This window comes from Labrus bergylta, chromosome 7, assembly GCF_963930695.1.
Source record: "Labrus bergylta chromosome 7, fLabBer1.1, whole genome shotgun sequence".
NCBI lineage: Eukaryota > Metazoa > Chordata > Actinopteri > Labriformes > Labridae > Labrus > Labrus bergylta.
Genome location: NC_089201.1, coordinates 26,010,344 through 26,027,296, shown reverse-complemented (window position 1 = coordinate 26,027,296; position 16,953 = coordinate 26,010,344). Strand labels below are relative to the sequence as shown.

Below are 16,953 nucleotides of genomic sequence, written 5' to 3'. Positions count from 1 at the left end.
TTGATGAAACAATGTACCTGTTACAAATGAGGAATGACAGTTTGTCCACAGTGAAGTATTACAGTAGGGCCTCCTGCAGAACAATATTTTGCCAAGTCATTGCTGCTTGAGGCCTTGTTACACTGTTGCTTAAAAAGAAAAGTTTCACTACATGTGTTAAAACAGTAGACATTTTTTTCAGATGAATTAGTCATTTAATTGTGAATCTGTTTTTAGTTTCTTCATTAGGCTATGTATAGTAAGTGTATATAACTGCAGTGTCTAAATTGAAAATAAAGTATGTGTGTTTTTAAGTTGACTGTCACTGTCTTACATTGTATATTTGTAAATGACAAGTCCAGTCCTGGGGCGCTGGTGGCGCAGTGGTTAGAGCGCGTGCCCCGTGCATTGAGGCTGTAGTCTTCCAGGCGGGCGGCCCAGGTTCAAATCCGACCTGTGGCTCATTTCCTGCATGTCATTCCCTGATCTCTTTCTCCCTGATTTCCAACTCTGTCCACTGTCTTATGAGATGAGATGAGATGAGATTCAGCTTTATTGTCATTACACATATACAAGTATAGAGTAACGAAATGAGGTTTGGCATCTCACCAGAAGTGCAAATAAGCAGAAAGTGCAAGAGTCTGTGCTATGTACAGTAATTACAAAATTTACAGATGTAGACTAAAAATAGTGAATTATTAGGTATATCTGGATGGCTGGATTAATGGGATGCTATAAATATAAATAAATGCTATAAATATAAGTGAATTCTCTCAAATAAAGGCAAAAATGCCCAAAAAACAATCTTAAAAAAATAAAAAAATAACAGGTCTTATTATATATGTCCTATAGTATTTTATTCCTATTTTGACATGATCTAAAGTAGCTTGACCTTCAATACCTATTCATAAAATCTTAAAAACATAATAATAACTAGGTTTGTTTTACATGATTTTGCCCAACTGGACAGTTAAAAAATATTCTCACAGGTGAAGCAGTTCACCTGTCCTTCCTGAGAACTAAGAGTTTCTGTTTCAAGCAAACAGTCCATTGTTGTCAGGCTAGTTTACAGTCTATGGTTATTATACAGCTCCGCCCTCTAGTGGCTGAGTAATAAAAGTACAGCAACAACAACAAACACATATCACTTCCGGGTCGTCCGTAAAATTTAAGTTTACCTTCCGTGATTTAAGTGTTGGCTGTTGTGAAAACTTGCAGGTGTATTTGTGAAGATTTTCGTCATGTATCATCAGCCTGTGCTGAAAAACAGGCGAACACTTCTCGAAAGAGCAGAGAAATTTATCTCCGATATTTATTTCACCGACTGCAACCTGAGAGGACGGTAAGGCTTCTTCATACGTCACAGGGTTGTTGTGCCATACTATCACACTGACTGCACTGACTTTCTAGATGTACACACGCTGAAATGTAGTGTCATGAAAAAAAAAGTATTCCACAAAAAAGTTTAAACTGCTCTCGTCCTATTTATTAAGGTTTAAGGTTAAAAAATTCCTTTGATGTCCAAAATTATTTATTTGAATACATGCATTATAAAGTATAAGAAATGTTGTACTGTACATGGATCAGACCTGTTCAGAGCATCTTAAACAATGTGAATGATAAAGTATTCATTATCCAAGTCTGGGTCTCATGCAACAACATAAAAAGATAGAGATATGGAGTCTTGATTGTAGGTTGTGATTTATTGAGGCTATTTCACAGAGTTTGAATAGATTTCTTGAATGATTTCATCTCTGCAGACTCTATGGAGACTCTTGCCCGCTGGAGTCCATCGCCTCCTTCTTGTCCTCAAAACGGATCACATTCCTGGACGCTTCCCAGCAGATCTTTGCACCTCATAAAGTGGGTGATACCTTTGGACCCACGTAAGTAATATAATGCGATTTCTTTCTTTTTTTTTATCAACCTCAGATCTTTACTTACCCTTACTGATCTTGGCATCAACCCAAGCTTTTTGATTGCTTGTTGAAGGTGGTGGACATGCTGGTTCAAAGTGACCCTGAAAATCCCCGAGTCCTGGAGAGGGAAAGAGGTTCATCTCCTGTGGGAAAGTGATGGAGAGGCAATGGTTTGGAGAGATGAGCAGCCAGTTCAGGTATTGCGCAGCACATGCAAAGGGGATTAGATTAAAGAGCTGGAATGATTTCCTAAACCCAAAAACATGTTTTCATTGAGACATGCAGCATTTTGCATTTTAGGGCCTGAGTAAAGAGGGAGAAAAGACGAGTTACATCCTGTCTGACTGTCTGAAAGATGACGAGCCACACAGGTCAGATAACTACAAGTTCATATCTGCTTCTCAAACTTAAATGTCCTACTGATCTTTTTTTCTGCCATGAGCTAAAATCCTCATATTTTGTCTTCTTTTCAGTCTCACCCTTTATGTGGAGGTTGCCTGTAATGGGCTGTTTGGCGCTGGTCAGGGGACCTTTATTGCAGCACCAGATCTGAACAGGAAGTTTTCTGTACAAAAAGCCGAGCTGGTGGTTTTGAACCGAGACGTACGTGAGCTGCTGACTGATTTTGAGATGCTGATTGACATTGTAAAGGTAGAGTTACACAAAAAAAAGTTACACGTTGCAACGTCCTTTGACTTTATTTGAAGTTGAATGAAAATATTGATCTATTTCAAATCTTTTCACAGGAACTCGGAGAGGGAGAGCAGCGAGGCTACCAGGCGCTCTTCGCTGTCAATGAGATGGTGAATCTCTGCGACCCGTCTGACCCGAGCACTTTTCCGAAAGCTCGCAGCCTGGCTCACAACTTCTTCAGCCAGAAGAACGGAGAGAGCCAGCACACGGCGCACGCCATGGGTCACTGCCACATAGACTCAGGTAAACGTTTGATTTATTTTTGTTTTATTTCAGCTGACAAAAAGTTTAGTTCCCATAAATCTTATTCTTGTTTTTTGTTTTTTTTAAATCAAACAACAAACTAAGAATCCATATAAATGTAATAGCAAAATGGTTCTAAAATGATAATACTCTCCTCTAAACTGATAAGAGTTACACATACAAACCTTGCATTATTACTTTTTTGTCTACTGAACAATACTATTCTTAGTTCTTTAAAACTGATGGCTCTGTCGGCAGCTTGGCTTTGGCCCTATGAAGAGACCATTCGCAAATGTGGCCGCAGCTGGGTGACAGTGATCCGTCTAATGGAGAAGAACCCAGACTTTGTCTTTACCTGCTCTCAGGTAGTTCCTCTTTAATTGCAACTCTGCCTGCGTGAGCCGCAAAGGAGGTTCAGAAAGTCTGAGCTTTCCTCTTGAATTCTGACCTCTAGGCACAGCAGTTCCAGTGGGTGAAGAGCTGGTACCCCGGACTCTTCTCGCAGATTCAGCTTTACGTCAAGAAAGGACAGTTTATTCCAGTCGGGGGAACGTGGGTGGAAATGGTGAGCCTTCACCTGCAAGTCATTTTTATCTTGTGTACTTAATGTTGAAGCCTTTTGTTTATTGTTTTTTGATTTTGCACAAAAGAGGATAATAATGTTAACCTAAAAAAGACACAGTAAGATGGGTAAAGAGAAACACAAGGTAATGATTAAACATGAGACAGGAATAAAAGAGCCATGTTTTGAAATAAAATAAGGGGGTATACGGATCCTGTATCTGGATGATAGTCTTTAAACATTTCACACTCTGTCATACATCATCCATTTACGACTCAAAACATATTTATCTGTCTTAGATGATGTCATTTTTTCCATATTCTAAATGTCTCTTATGATTTATCTTCTTTGTTATCAATGATATCTTGGTTAAATATCTATCGTTATCAAACACGCAGTCCTTTATATTTCCAGGGTAAATCATTTTACATTCCGAAGGTATTTCTTGTTAAATTAATCGTACTACATTCATGATATCTTCAGCTGAGATGAGCTAATTATTACATGTTTTGTCTTTCAGGATGGTAACCTGCCTTCAGGTGAGTCTATGGTGCGGCAGTTCCTGGAGGGCCAGCGATTCTTTAACCAAGAGTTTGGGATCCTTTGCAAAGAGGTATGGGGTTGAAAAACGCATAACCTGTTGATCTCTGTATGTGTTTCCTGCTGCTTTACATTTTTGACCAATTTGACATTACAAATGAATAATCCTAGAATCGTGTCTCCGTTTTTAGTTCTGGCTGCCGGATACATTTGGCTACTCATCCCAACTTCCTCAAATAATGCAGGGCTGCGGCATTTCCAATTTCCTGACACAGAAGCTCAGCTGGAACCTGGTCAACACCTTCCCTGTAGGCACTGTAACCAAAAACAGTTTTCAAATAAACACTTAGTGGAAACCTTTTAATTTTCATTTTTGATTTCTCCTTCCCAAAGCACAACACCTTTTTCTGGGAAGGTCTGGATGGCTCCAAGGTTTTAACTCACTTCCCACCGGGAAATTCCTACGAAATGAAGGGCAAGGTTGAAGACGTGAGTTTGTGTTTTTTTTTGTTTCACTTTGTGAATGTTTAGTATGCAAGAGGAATATTTACAATTCTGCCCAAGCTGATAGTCGGTTGGGTTTCCTGTGCCCACAGTTGGTGAAAACTGTGAAGAACAACAAAGACAAGGGCAGGGCCAACCACAGCGCAGTGCTGTTTGGTTTTGGTGACGGTGGGGGCGGACCCACACAGCTCATGCTGGACAGACTGCAGCGGGTCCAGGACACAGATGGACTTCCCAAGTCAGTTCCTGTCCCACAATTTAGCTCAGCACCAAACTGAGGCGGAATCACATCCAATGAAGTCATGACTGTTGTGACCACTCTTCCTGCACTGTGGGATTTGTTAAGATTTCATTAGGGTGTGTTTGCACGTAGGCAGCAGTCTCATTCAAGCTTGTTAAATTACACAGGGATGTGAGTGATGTCGGATGATGTCATTATTGTGTTAAATTACAATACGTGTCAATCCAGTCACCGTTTAGTCAGAATGAATAAGAGAGTTGTAACCAGAGACGTCAGTGTGTGGTCACTTCCATCTTTTATTCATTTGGTTTCCCAGGGTGCAGACGTCGGACCCCCACAGGCTTTTCTCTCAGCTTCAAAGTGACTCAGCTCTGCTCTGTACTTGGACTGGAGAGCTCTTCCTGGAGCTGCACAATGGCACCTACACCTCACAGGCGCAGGTAGATGAAGAAACCCCCTTAGTCACAATTTCAGGAGGACATCCGATCTCTTGACTCTCTTGAATACTAATCTTCCAAAAGTAACACCAGGCTTATTGTACGCACCCTTTTTTTTTTTTTTTTTTTTTTTACAAGATGTTCTATGAGGCAATTAGTGAGTTTCAGTCACAGCTAAACAAGACAGAACAGAGTTTCAAGCATTTGACCCAATTTCATGCTAAACAAGAATGAAGCTAAACAAGACATAACCATAGGTTTGAATCTTTTCATGAATACTTCCAGTATGTTCATATCTTCATCTTTAAATTTGTGTATCACCTTATTTTGAAATATTTTTTAAATTTACAACAATACATTTTTAAGTCTCCATCAAAACAATTCCTCAGGTTGACCTTTTGACTGATGCACAATTTTGCTTTGAATTTGTCCTTCCCTTTGTTTGTTTCGTATAAGCAGGAGGGAGGAATAACTGCCAACAACACAAATAAAAGATTCCTGTTAAGTTCACCTAAAGTAGGAGTAAAAGTGTCGTGCTTGTTCAGAGCAGTAGAGCAAGTAGATATGACATTTGTGACGTCTGAAACAGTTAATGCAGGATGATACATTTTAAAACAGGTCATTGGTGAAATGATTGAACATTGGGGTGTTTTTTTTGTTTTTTTTTAATGCAGTTGCTTTCATAATTGCTCTACTGATTCCAGATTAAACGAGGGAACCGTCAGTGTGAGACGCTTCTTCATGACGTCGAGATAGCCAGCAGCCTGGCGCTGTGTCGAGACAGGACATTTCGGTATCCTGTGGAAAAACTGCAGGAGCTCTGGAGGTCAAGACACACATTTTCTAGTTCAATGATAAGTCTATATAAATAAATACTCCTTGCTATTGTTACACATTCTCTTTTGTCCATTATTCCTTTCCAGGCTGCTTCTCCTGAACCAGTTTCATGATGTGATTCCGGGCAGCTGTATAGAGCTGGTTGTGGAGGATGCACTCAGGTATTATGAAGGTACAGTTTCCAGTAGCCGGCCATTAAAGTCAGACATATTGATTTGCTGTTTTGCAAAATAAAAAGAACAGTCAATATACACTGTGTTGTAGATATTCGTAGGGATGGAGCTACACTGCTACTTGATGCCTGTGGCGCCTTGGGGTCAAAAGGAGACTCTGCTGGTGTTTTCAACTCTCTGCCATGGACGCGCCTTGAGGTCGTCCAAAGAGAAGATGGTGCTGGTAAACCTGGTCTGGGTATGTAAGATATTTATATCTTGAAGTCTACCTATCTACAACTGTATATCTGACCCTATGTGTGGTGTTTGTTGTTCTGCAGCTCTGGTGAATGTGCCCAGCTTGGGTCTGTGTCCGGTCAAAGACACTCACCCTGTGGCTCCTGTCTCTGTCACCGTTCAGGTTTGTGTCACATCCAGAGAGCATTCAATTCATTTAGCTACCATGTAATTACATTTGGCCAACGGAGATTTTGTGCGCTCATACAGGCTGACGGCACTGTCGTCATGGAGAACAGGATTTTACAGGCTGTTATAAACAAAGATGGAACGTTGGCGTCATTGTGTTTGATCGATACAAACAGGTACTGTAGAACTACTCGTGAATATCTTTCTATCTTCTTCGAAAGTATCATTATTTATCAATTAATATCTGCCTTACCACTCAGTTTTAGAGAAGCCATCTCTGAGGGATGTCATGGGAACCAGTTTGTCATGTTTGATGATGTCCCTCTCTACTGGGACGCTTGGGATGTCATGGACTACCACCTGCAGACAAGGTGTCAGTCATTACAGTGAAATGTATCTTTGAACAGCTAAGTCAAATATCTCTGTATCAGCTTGTTTTGCAAGTATTATAGATGTGAGGCTGCAAACCTAAAACCTAGGGAGTTGACCCCGTAGGAAGCCAGTGCTGGAGGTGGTGCAGCCTGCCCATGTGCTGTCCTCAGACCCCCTCAGAGGCAGGGTCAGCTTCACCCTCAGGATCAGTGATAAGAGCACCATCACACAGGAGATCGTCATGGACGCCATGTGTCCTTACATTAAGTTCAACACAGAGGTGTGTATCTATAAATCTTTGATCCCACAGTTCAAAATTGTTTCAACGGCCATGAAACAGAATATCTCTCAATTTCAGGTGAAATGGGCTGAGTCACACAAGTTTCTTAAGGTGGAGTTCCCTGTGCGGGTACACAGCCCCAACGCCACCTATGAGATCCAGTTTGGCCATCTGCAAAGACCCACACACAGGAACACCTCATGGGACTGGGCCAGATTTGAGGTACAAGCCTTTTTAATCGTCTCTAAGGCTGCGTTTTCACCAAAGCATCCCAGAATTGTAATCCCAGGGGAAACTTCTTTCAAGGTGGTTAAAACGTTTGTCCTGCCTACTGTCGTATGTGTTTCAACCTAAATCTAATGTCACGTGAAGATCAGGCAAATGAGTCTGCTGACATATGAAGGAGTTTGCTAAAAGCTGCCAATTTTCAACCAATAGGGATTGTTCATTGCTTCCAGGAACACTCTAATGTCCCTGTACTTTCAGAAAGTTCTAATCTAGAAGCAGGAAGCATGTGGCATTATTATAAAGTCCCTGGGAAGTTGTTTAGAAATTGTTCTAATTCCTCCTTAAGTCCTTATTACCTGGAGGAAGTTCCTGTATGGGAAAACACAATTTAAGAAAAGCTTCATGTTTATCTAAAAAAAAACACCATTGCGTTTTCGTGTGTTTTCAAATCAATTTCATTGAAGTCATTGTAACAAGAGTTTAAGTTGTTGAAACGTTTGATGTTGTCAATGCTGTTTTATCAACACGGTTTCCTTCTCAGGTTTGGGGTCACAAATGGGCGGATTTGTCCGAGCACAACTTTGGAGTTGCACTCCTGAATGACTGCAAATACGGCTACTCAGTCCACAAGAACACTATGACTCTGTCCCTGTGAGATTCTCCGCTGTTTCAGCACCTCTGTTAAACAAACAGTACTCTTCATGTTACCTGAATGTAGATAGTTTGTACTTCTAACACCAGATGTGTCTCTTAGACTGAGAGCTCCAAAGGCTCCAGACGCCAACGCTGACATGGGGACTCATCGTTTCACCTATGCAATTATGCCACACTCAGGTAGTGTACTACAAAATGCTCTCATTACACCCTAAAACTCTGTCCTCCTTTGCTTGTATTTTAATCTCCTGTGTTGTGATTCAGGATCCTTCCAAGATGCCTCCGTCATCCAGAGCGCCTACAACCTCAACTTCCCTCTGAGGTCGATCCGGTGCGTTCCTGACACCGAGCCCTGGAGTGCCTTTTCCGTCAGCACCACAGCCGTGATCCTTGAGACCATTAAACAGGTGAACCTTTAAAAACAAGAGCTTGACCTAGCTTGCCTTGCAGCACTCTAGACCATTAATGGATGTTTACTTTATTTACGATGATAGGCAGAGGACAGGAAGGGGGCACTTGTACTCCGTCTCTATGAGGCGCACGGGAGTCACGTGGCTGCAACGCTCTGCACCGCACTTCCAGTCCGAGAAGCTTGGCAGTGTGTATTCCTTTCTTTTTTTTTTATAGTTTACTGCTGTCTGGCATCTTGTATGTGGTGTTGTCTTCAAAAAATAAGACTTTTTTTTTTTTTTTTCCTCCCCTCCCACACAGTTGTGATCTGTTGGAGAGAGCGGACCCCTCCATGCAAGCACACATGACGTCAGAGGGAATCACCATCAACTTCAGCCCATTTCAAATTGTGTCGCTTCTCCTCATCTTGTAAATTCGCATTTTACAGAGACTCAGGGTAAACACACACTGATTATTAGGACAGCATTTTTGTCCTATTGGTAGAAACTACTCAAATCTAATAAATATAGCATCTGGAGATGGTCCTTTGGCAACTTATCAGGACACTAATATGAAAAGAATAATTTTTCATAGATCACTAAGAGAATGTGAGCCTGCCATCAAATCAATACAAATTTGCACACATGGCCTAGCAGTTAAGTTGCGCCCCTTATACAGATGCTTTAGTCCTCCAAGTGGGCGGCCCGGGTTCGAGTCCAACCTGTGGCTCCTTTCCCGAATGTCATTCCCCACTCCTCTCTCCCGATTTCTGACTATCCACTGTCCAATCCACTAAAAGGCAAAAAAGCCTAAAGACTAATCTTTAAAAAAATAAATAAACATTTGCACAGCTTTTTTGTAGAAACGTGTATTGTTTAAAAAATCATATTGAAGAGTATAAAAACATAGAAATGGTCCTTTATAGAGGGTTCTCCCGTTGGTTTTTGCTGCTCTGTCTGGTCACTCTTCCACTGCGAGTCTGTGCACCTGCAACAAACACAACAGTCACATTAACACTCTGGGTACATACCCAGGCGCTGAAGGGCAACTGAGGAAACCAATTTAAAAGGGATCCATTTTCAAAGTCTGATCTAAATCTTTTGTTCTCTCTCTCTCTCTCTCTCTCTCTCTCTCTCTCTCTCTCTCTCTCTCTCTCTCTCTCTCTCTCTCTCTCTCTCTCTCTCTCTCTCTCTCTCTCTCTCTCTCTCTCTCTCTCTCTCTCTCTCTCTCTTCATGACGTGACACTGTCAAATTAAAACTTCTTTGGCCAGTACAATCGTGATAACACACAATTTATAGACAAAAAAATGTCTTGTGTTAACATTTTAACATTGAAAATAAAAATTAACCAGTAAGAGAAGTTACTCCCCCCCCCCCCCCCCATTACAGATACTGTAGTAGGTAAAATGGGTTACTAAGAAAATCCTGAAAAAACTTACACTTTCCACTTACTGATTAACCCAGTTAATTTTCATGTCATGGGTTAATAATAAAGTTGAACTAACTCCTAAAGAATATCCTGGAAAAACCTTTCACCTTCTCTACAGCCAGAAAACCGAAGAAAAAGATTTCTCATTTCATAATTAGAAAATGGATAACAAGTTGCCTCTCAAAGCTTTGAAAATGAAACTCCTCACTATAAAAAAAAAAAAGAATAACAAGAGCTTATTCCTAACTTCACCTGAAATGTTTGGCTCTGCACTGCTGACCTTCCTCCTACGTGCAGCGGAGGTCTTTCCATCCTGGGGGGAATTTTCTTTTTTTTTTTCCGTCTTTCTTCTTTTAGATCCGGCATCTGTCTCTGGCTTTTTTTCTTTGTGGGAGGTTTCGGTAACAGTTTCCTCTTTGATGGCTGTTCTCTTTGTACCGCCTGCAGAGCGACTCTTGGCAACCTGATGAAATGAAACCGCCATTAAGAGTTTATTCTTTACATTTCAGGGAGTTTTTTTTTGTTTTTTTTTAGCAAATCATGAAATGTTTATACCTTTTTCTTGTTTGTATAATCATGGTCTTCTTCTTTCTTTGCTTTACTTTTTTTCTTGGGTGACTTTGAAACTGCAGTGAGAGACCAAATGGTTTGGTTTAGATGCATTAACTATTAGATGCATTTTATATGAAGTGCTCAAAGTGTTGCATACCTTTAGGTGCCATAGGCCCTGGATCTCCCTGAAAAAAGAGAGCAATAGTATTAGAATCCAAAAAGTGTATGTAAGGCTCCTTACATTCATTTCAAGCTCGCTCTACTCCCTCACTCACTGAGCCAGGGAGGAGGCAAACTGGGACTGTTGTGTTTACAAACAGCAACCAATAAATCCTGCTTCATGTAGCTTTTAGATAAAAGGTCATACAGAACTCACTTTGAACCACATAGTTCTGCCATTGTGGTCTCGGATAGATTTCATCCCGTCCACGTAGTAACACTGAAGCCAAGCCTCAAAGTCGGAGTAGTCCTGCTTCTGGGGATCGTAGCCTTTTCCACCTGGTTGATAAATGTGTCAAAACAGGAAGTATTTGATTGGATTTCATTGTTATTATCTCTGATACACAGATAAGGTTCTGACTGAGAATGAAAGTTAAGAGTGTGGGGGACTTTTTGAATGAATGAGGCTGTGAATTCATGATGACGCACCCATGTTCACGACCTCCAAAGGCACGGTATGACACAGCCTGAGCAGGTCACCTGTCTCCTCTTTCACCTTTGTCTGTTTCGCTCTGTCTGACTTCTGCTGCACCCCGAGAAAAGAGAAGCAATGTTAGAAATAAAAAAACTCAGCCTCTGGTGGTTTTCAAAAAAAAGTTCTTATGTGTGGCTCCTTTCACCTTTTTGTCCGGGTTCTCATTTTTCACAGGCCTCTCCTTTTCACTTGAATCGTCTGACTCAAGGCCTTCCAGTACAGTCCGGGCCGGCACAAAGGGTGGGATGTTCAACCTTAAAAAAAAAAAAAAAAAGGTCCTTTCTTTAGAAAACTAAAAGGCTCTTTTGTTTAAGAAGGGAGTCTGAATTATTATGCCTCACCATGGGAAGTAAGAAACAAAGATCTGTAAGAAAGTCTGAGGGAAACAGACCTTGACAAAAATGTCTGCTGGTCATAGTTTTTAATACCGCTAAATATCCCCCCCTTCCTTAATTCCAAATTCAACATCTGGATAATCTCACTGGTGTTGTTTCTATGAAAGGTCACGTGAGGCCAATGTTGTCTAAACTCTGGCTTTAATAATGACTTTGAAGATGAAACTGGTAATTCATAGCTTGAACCATTAAATGAATATGACAAATTAATTGGCAACTATATTACTAATGTTCAATTATTTTAGTCAAAAAATGCCAAACTAAACTGCTGACAGGTTCTCAATGTGAAGGAGAAATGTAATGGGCTTTTTTTGTTGCTATTTTTAAATCACATTTTACAGAATCCAAGAAAAACAGGAACAATCCATGACATAAATAATGGTAAACTACAGCTTTACATTAAACGCTGATCATTGAGGTATAGTTTACACCCAATCCCATGAAAAGGGTCAGTATTAGTGCATCAGTAATGCTTGTCTATATTGTGTTGCTGGATTCTACACATGTTTGTGCATGTGTATGACCTGAAAAGGATTTCAGCCCTCAGGTAGTTCCCGACACCGTTGAAGTACTTCTGATTCAGCAGAGCCTCGCAGATTGGTCTGTCGAAGGCGTGGTCAGCCAGGTGTGACACAACGTTCTCCCTGCAAAAATAATTACCAGGTCAGTGTGGCAGTGGTCATTTGGTTGCGCAGCTGACACTCAAGAAGTATTACTAACCTGAAGCTTTTGTATTCAAACATGATGCAAGGCCCTCTGCTGGGCTGCCACGTCCCATTGGGCTGCCAGCTGCCAAACCTTCGTGCATCCACAAAGCTCAGCACCCTGCAGGGCTTCTCGTCGCTGTAAAAACGCAGGTGGGAGTGTTTTGGCATCTCATCCTCTGTGGTGAAGCGGAAAAAGCCTGACATCCCAAAGCGGAAGACTATGTCCATTGACTGGTCGACCTGCCCTGCCTTCATTCTGTGCTTCGGTCCATCACTTTTCATGGGTGTCAGCGTGAGCTTCACTTCCTTCCCTCTGGAAGTGGCTGTGATGCGATAGGCGTCACAGGTGAAGGGCACATCAGGACTCTTGCTGACTTCAGATTTTCTGACCTGCCCTGTGAACACCACTCCCTCACACATTTTGTTCACATAGAGGCTGGCCAGGTGCAGCTCTGGTCCCTCAGGCATTTTGTTGGAGGAATAAATCAATCAGTGCTGCAAATATAAAGTGTAAAGGCAGATGAGCAAAGACTACAGCACAAAATCAAACATCCAGAGCCATATAAAGACACTGAGGACTAGTATCTGTTGGTTAAATCACCCAAAATTTCTTATCATGACTCACATCTAAACCAAAGCTAACGAAATACATATAATGTTTTGCCATAACAACGTTACAAACATCCTGCCACAGACACCACAATGAGACATCAAGCTTTAAAACCAACAGACATGACGTGTAAAGATGAGTGTCTTAACTTTATATTAACTTTTTTTTACTGCATAAGTTAAGAAAGCGTCCATCTGAATACACTCTGGTACAAAAAAAAAAAAGAGAGAAATGAGTTTACGTCTCCTTTAAGCTGCAGGAATGGAAACAACGTACCCAATCAAATAGAAACAGACTCCAGCGCTGATTAATGAGTTGCTTGCTGCGGAGTTTCTTTTAGATTTCTCAACTGTCTGCAGGTCTGCCACGATGCCCAGGTAAGGCATGGCACAAACCGCACGCTTTCATAACATGCGTGTTACCAAACATCTTGTGCAACACAACCAGTGTTGCGCTCGCTCAAATCTCAACAAATCTCGCGAGATGTGTGGCTTTCTCAACGGGATTCTCGTGTATTCGTAATTCTTCGAAAACAGCCAAATAAACTGCAGATTATGTAGCAAACGCCGTTGTACAAACAATAGACTTTCATCACAGGCCAGTGCAGGGATGTATGGCGCTACAGAAACTAAGAAGAATTAGAAATCCGCCATGTTCAACATTTTTATTTGGATATGTATATGCATATGAAGGTAACACACATTTTCAACATAATTCAAATAGAAAAGCGTGAATTGCTTTACAACATTGTACAAAAAATGGTCCATTTAGTTGTCTTGTTTAAGTGACAAATCACCCACTCTTTACACATTTCCACTACAATTAATGTGGTAGAAAAATACAATTTCATATCAGTCAATACATGTGCCATTTATATGACATTTGAAATTACTTTAATCATACTAAATATTTCACTGTACAAGATGTGAGTCTGGCACTTAGGCAGCCTATCAGCTCATTTTAGTGCAGTGGTCTGACTTGTCCCCCCCTCTTTACTGTAGTGCATTCATCATTGCCTGGGCCTGTTTGAGCTCTGTGGAAACACATAAAAGAAAATATTGATCATAACATGAATCTGGATCGCCAAATTGTTTTAAATGGAAGCTCCTCTGAGAAAATATTTGACAAGATGCAGAATTTACCAGCAAGCAGGACTCTGAACTTGTCAGCGGAAACAGAAACAACAGTGGTCTCGGTGGAGCCTGACTCAGCTCCTCGTGCCTGCAGTTTAAGCTGAATCGTTGGTGCATTCACCTCCCTCAGTTCACTGGAGCTCAAAGTGTAGTCTACACGCCAGGACACTGTCTCCAAACGCCCCACTGAAAATTCATTACATAGCAGACGGCAGCCCACAGCCAGGGATCAGTCAGCAATTAAATTTGCCTTCCACTTTAAAAAGAGCAAGAGAGACAGAAGTACTCACATCTCAGGCTTGTCTCTCGTAGCTTGTCTTGCAGTGCAGAGTGCTTATCTTCATATGATTTGCAGAGCCCTGTCGTGTGCTCTATACGAAAAGATGTGTGTGTATGGTTAAGTCATGATATCCTAAAAATGCTTAAAACTATAAGTAAAAGTACTATACCTTTTTTTTACAACATTAAAATGGCCAATACCAGAAAAAAATAAGACATTAAAAGTTACAAGATGTTAACCTCTGTATAATAAGCTCATATCTTCACATATAGTTTCAACTCTGGCATAGATTCAACCATGTAATTGATTCTATTTATTCACAAGAGTCGCAATGCAGCCCACCCAGCCAACCCAGCAGCATTGTTCCTGATGTACTGTGAATGTACTGTGTCTCCTTCAAGGGCCAGCTGAGGACAATGCTTGCTCATACAGCTGCACTTGAGCTGCATAATAAGCGATAAACAATGCTGTACACCATAGAAATAACACAATAGGCATTGATTTGAGACCTGTCTGCACCTTGAAACGGGTTCATTGTTCAGGTTATGATTCACCCTTTGTCCTTCATATTCGTATCACAACTCATTATAAAAATAGAAAAAGAAAATATAAATAATTCTGGCTGCCATTCAAACATTACAAGTAGTTAAATAAATTACAAAGAGGATTCCACACACACATGTTTTTCTGCTTTTACAACCAGTGTACAGATTGAAGAATGTTAAGAAGTCTGTGCATGGGTGAGTTTAAATTAGCCAACATAATTATCTTTTTAATAACCAACCATGTGGAGCTCCAGTGGACTGACCTTTAGGTAGACCGAGCTGCTGCAGCTCACTGGACAGAGACTCACTGTCAACATCATGCTTGGCTGCGCTGGAAAATATGAAGCTGAGCACGGCCACACTAGCTTTGATGTCTCCACTCTCTGCAACAGGATTTAATGTCATGAATTCATGTCATAAAACAGAAAAATGCAATGCAGCACTGAGTGTCAGAGTATTCGAGTTAGATTGTGTAGTGGAAAAATCCTATCTGTCTGTTGTCTTCGTTTGACCTTAACATATTAGGATGTTCGTGCGTCATTTAGCAATTCGAAACTGGCCTCGGTCTGTATCTCCAACAGGAACACTCCTCAGGATCTGGGTACAGCATGACCCTAAATCAGTGCCCTCTGAACAAAGGACTTTCTGTTGGTGTTAGATAAATCGTCAGGCAAGCTGAAACCAATGACGATGTATCACTCATGTATATGCAATATACCTAACACCCTGTGAAAGTATAAATATGCTCTGCAACCGGGACTGCCCCGGGAATCTTTGATGCACTTGTGACTGATGTTACTTTTGTAGCTGATTATTACCACTTTTGCAAAAGAACTTTTTACTATATGCAATAAAATACACAAAGACAAAATACTTTGACTTGAGATCTTTCATTACCAACAGAAAAAATCCACAACAATTGCAATGCAGTAACAGCTAAAGTGGAATATAAACACAAAGAGATATGTTCCGTTTTTATGTATCTTTATAACCCCATGTTAGTCTGTTCATACTACTTTCTTCTCTCTACATGTAAACGCGAGCTATAGATACTAGTTTCCCTACAGATTTAGAATTTACACATTAAACACATTGGGGGAGTTTCTTGGCATTAGTTAAATGCCGCCCTTCATCTAACAGCATTGGTCATAATATTCAATATTGGACATTAGTATAAAATAGTGGAGTGTTTATTGTACAACAGTTTTACCATCGACATTCTCTGCATAGCCTACATTTTTCTGCTAATTCTCAATCACCTTTTTTCAAAACATTTACTTGATTTTTTTTTTTTTTTTTGCACCCAGTACCAGTAGATGATTATACTTACCAAACTTTGCATCTGCAGTAAGCTTTGAGACCTTGTCATACTACAAAGAAGGAAAAAAAAAAGACAGCACCGATCAGAGTGAGTGGATTGCATGAACAATAGCATGTAATTGATTTATTGTGGAAAAACAAAGGCTATTAAACTCTTACATCAATGCCCTCTCCCAGCAAATCCTTCAGCACTTGAGCACAAAGGAGTTTCGTTTTCACACTTGACTGTTGCATGAGAAAGTAGAGAAAGGAAAAAACAACAACACACGTTTAAGCTTGTCTTTTAAAACACAACATTTCTTAATAGTGCATGTCTTGGACCTGATGTAAATACTCACAATCTTTGCCAATGTGCTGATTTCAGCGAGTACCCAATCGGGGCAGTCCAGATCTCCACAGAAACGGAACCGCTACAAGAAGAAGTCACACCAAAACATGTTGAAAAATGTAACGCTCCTATTTATTCTAGTCTACATTATGACTCCATCATTAGAGATACTGACTAGCTTAGCCTGCTAGCTGCCTGAAAACCAGACACAACATACGTAGAGTTAAAGTCAACAGTTACATAAGACGTGTGTAAAGCATTCGACGATAACGTCCTGTAAATACAATGGCTTGTTTAAAATTAAACTTGAGTTAAATAATACGCTTATTTTAAAGTGTTTTACCATGGCTGGGAAGTCAGCTGAGCTGCAGGGAAGAGCTAAACAGGAAGTCAGCCTCCTCGCGTCTGATTGGACGATGAAAAAAGGGGGCGGTACCTTCAGGCACAGCTGATGGTCCTGATGTTGCATGGCACCTCGCTCTGTTTCTCCCTTTATCAGCTCA

At 40.7% G+C, this 16,953-nt stretch overlaps 3 protein-coding genes across 4 annotated transcripts; 1 reads left to right on the top strand and 2 right to left on the bottom strand.

Moving 5' to 3' along the window:
* Positions 1–1,146: 1,146 nt before the first annotated feature.
* On the top strand, positions 1,147–9,310 carry man2c1 (mannosidase, alpha, class 2C, member 1). The gene is made up of 26 exons (XM_020631304.3): positions 1,147–1,321; positions 1,740–1,865; positions 1,972–2,095; positions 2,199–2,269; positions 2,372–2,549; positions 2,645–2,834; positions 3,093–3,199; positions 3,289–3,399; positions 3,917–4,009; positions 4,128–4,244; positions 4,330–4,425; positions 4,533–4,678; positions 4,998–5,121; positions 5,823–5,944; positions 6,042–6,127; positions 6,220–6,366; positions 6,449–6,528; positions 6,615–6,709; positions 6,794–6,904; positions 7,029–7,185; positions 7,264–7,407; positions 7,955–8,064; positions 8,168–8,247; positions 8,332–8,474; positions 8,562–8,665; positions 8,779–9,310. The coding sequence occupies exons 1-26, from the start codon at positions 1,221–1,223 to the stop codon at positions 8,888–8,890; spliced, it is 3,075 nt and encodes a 1,024-aa protein (XP_020486960.2). The 5' UTR covers positions 1,147–1,220; the 3' UTR covers positions 8,891–9,310.
* On the bottom strand, positions 9,308–13,317 carry neil1 (nei-like DNA glycosylase 1). Of its 2 annotated transcripts, none has more exons than XM_065957196.1 (10): positions 13,121–13,317; positions 12,248–12,729; positions 12,052–12,171; positions 11,278–11,386; positions 11,087–11,180; positions 10,815–10,936; positions 10,596–10,623; positions 10,442–10,512; positions 10,139–10,349; positions 9,308–9,444 (listed from the first exon to the last, which is right to left on the bottom strand). In XM_065957196.1, exons 2-10 carry the CDS (start codon positions 12,700–12,702, stop codon positions 9,377–9,379), a joined length of 1,278 nt encoding a protein of 425 aa, XP_065813268.1. In that variant the 5' UTR covers positions 12,703–12,729; positions 13,121–13,317; the 3' UTR covers positions 9,308–9,376. The 2 variants fall into 2 exon arrangements, with proteins under 2 accessions (XP_065813268.1, XP_020486961.2); XM_020631305.2 differs by having other exon boundaries at positions 11,087–11,183; positions 13,121–13,316.
* A 177-nt stretch (positions 13,318–13,494) lies between these two features.
* Positions 13,495–16,853, bottom strand: commd4 (COMM domain containing 4). Its single transcript, XM_020631306.3, has 8 exons — positions 16,794–16,853; positions 16,461–16,532; positions 16,282–16,347; positions 16,133–16,172; positions 15,066–15,185; positions 14,268–14,348; positions 13,987–14,163; positions 13,495–13,877 (listed from the first exon to the last, which is right to left on the bottom strand). Exons 1-8 carry the CDS (start codon positions 16,794–16,796, stop codon positions 13,837–13,839), a joined length of 600 nt encoding a protein of 199 aa, XP_020486962.1. The 5' UTR covers positions 16,797–16,853; the 3' UTR covers positions 13,495–13,836.
* Between the last annotated feature and the right edge of the window lie 100 nt (positions 16,854–16,953).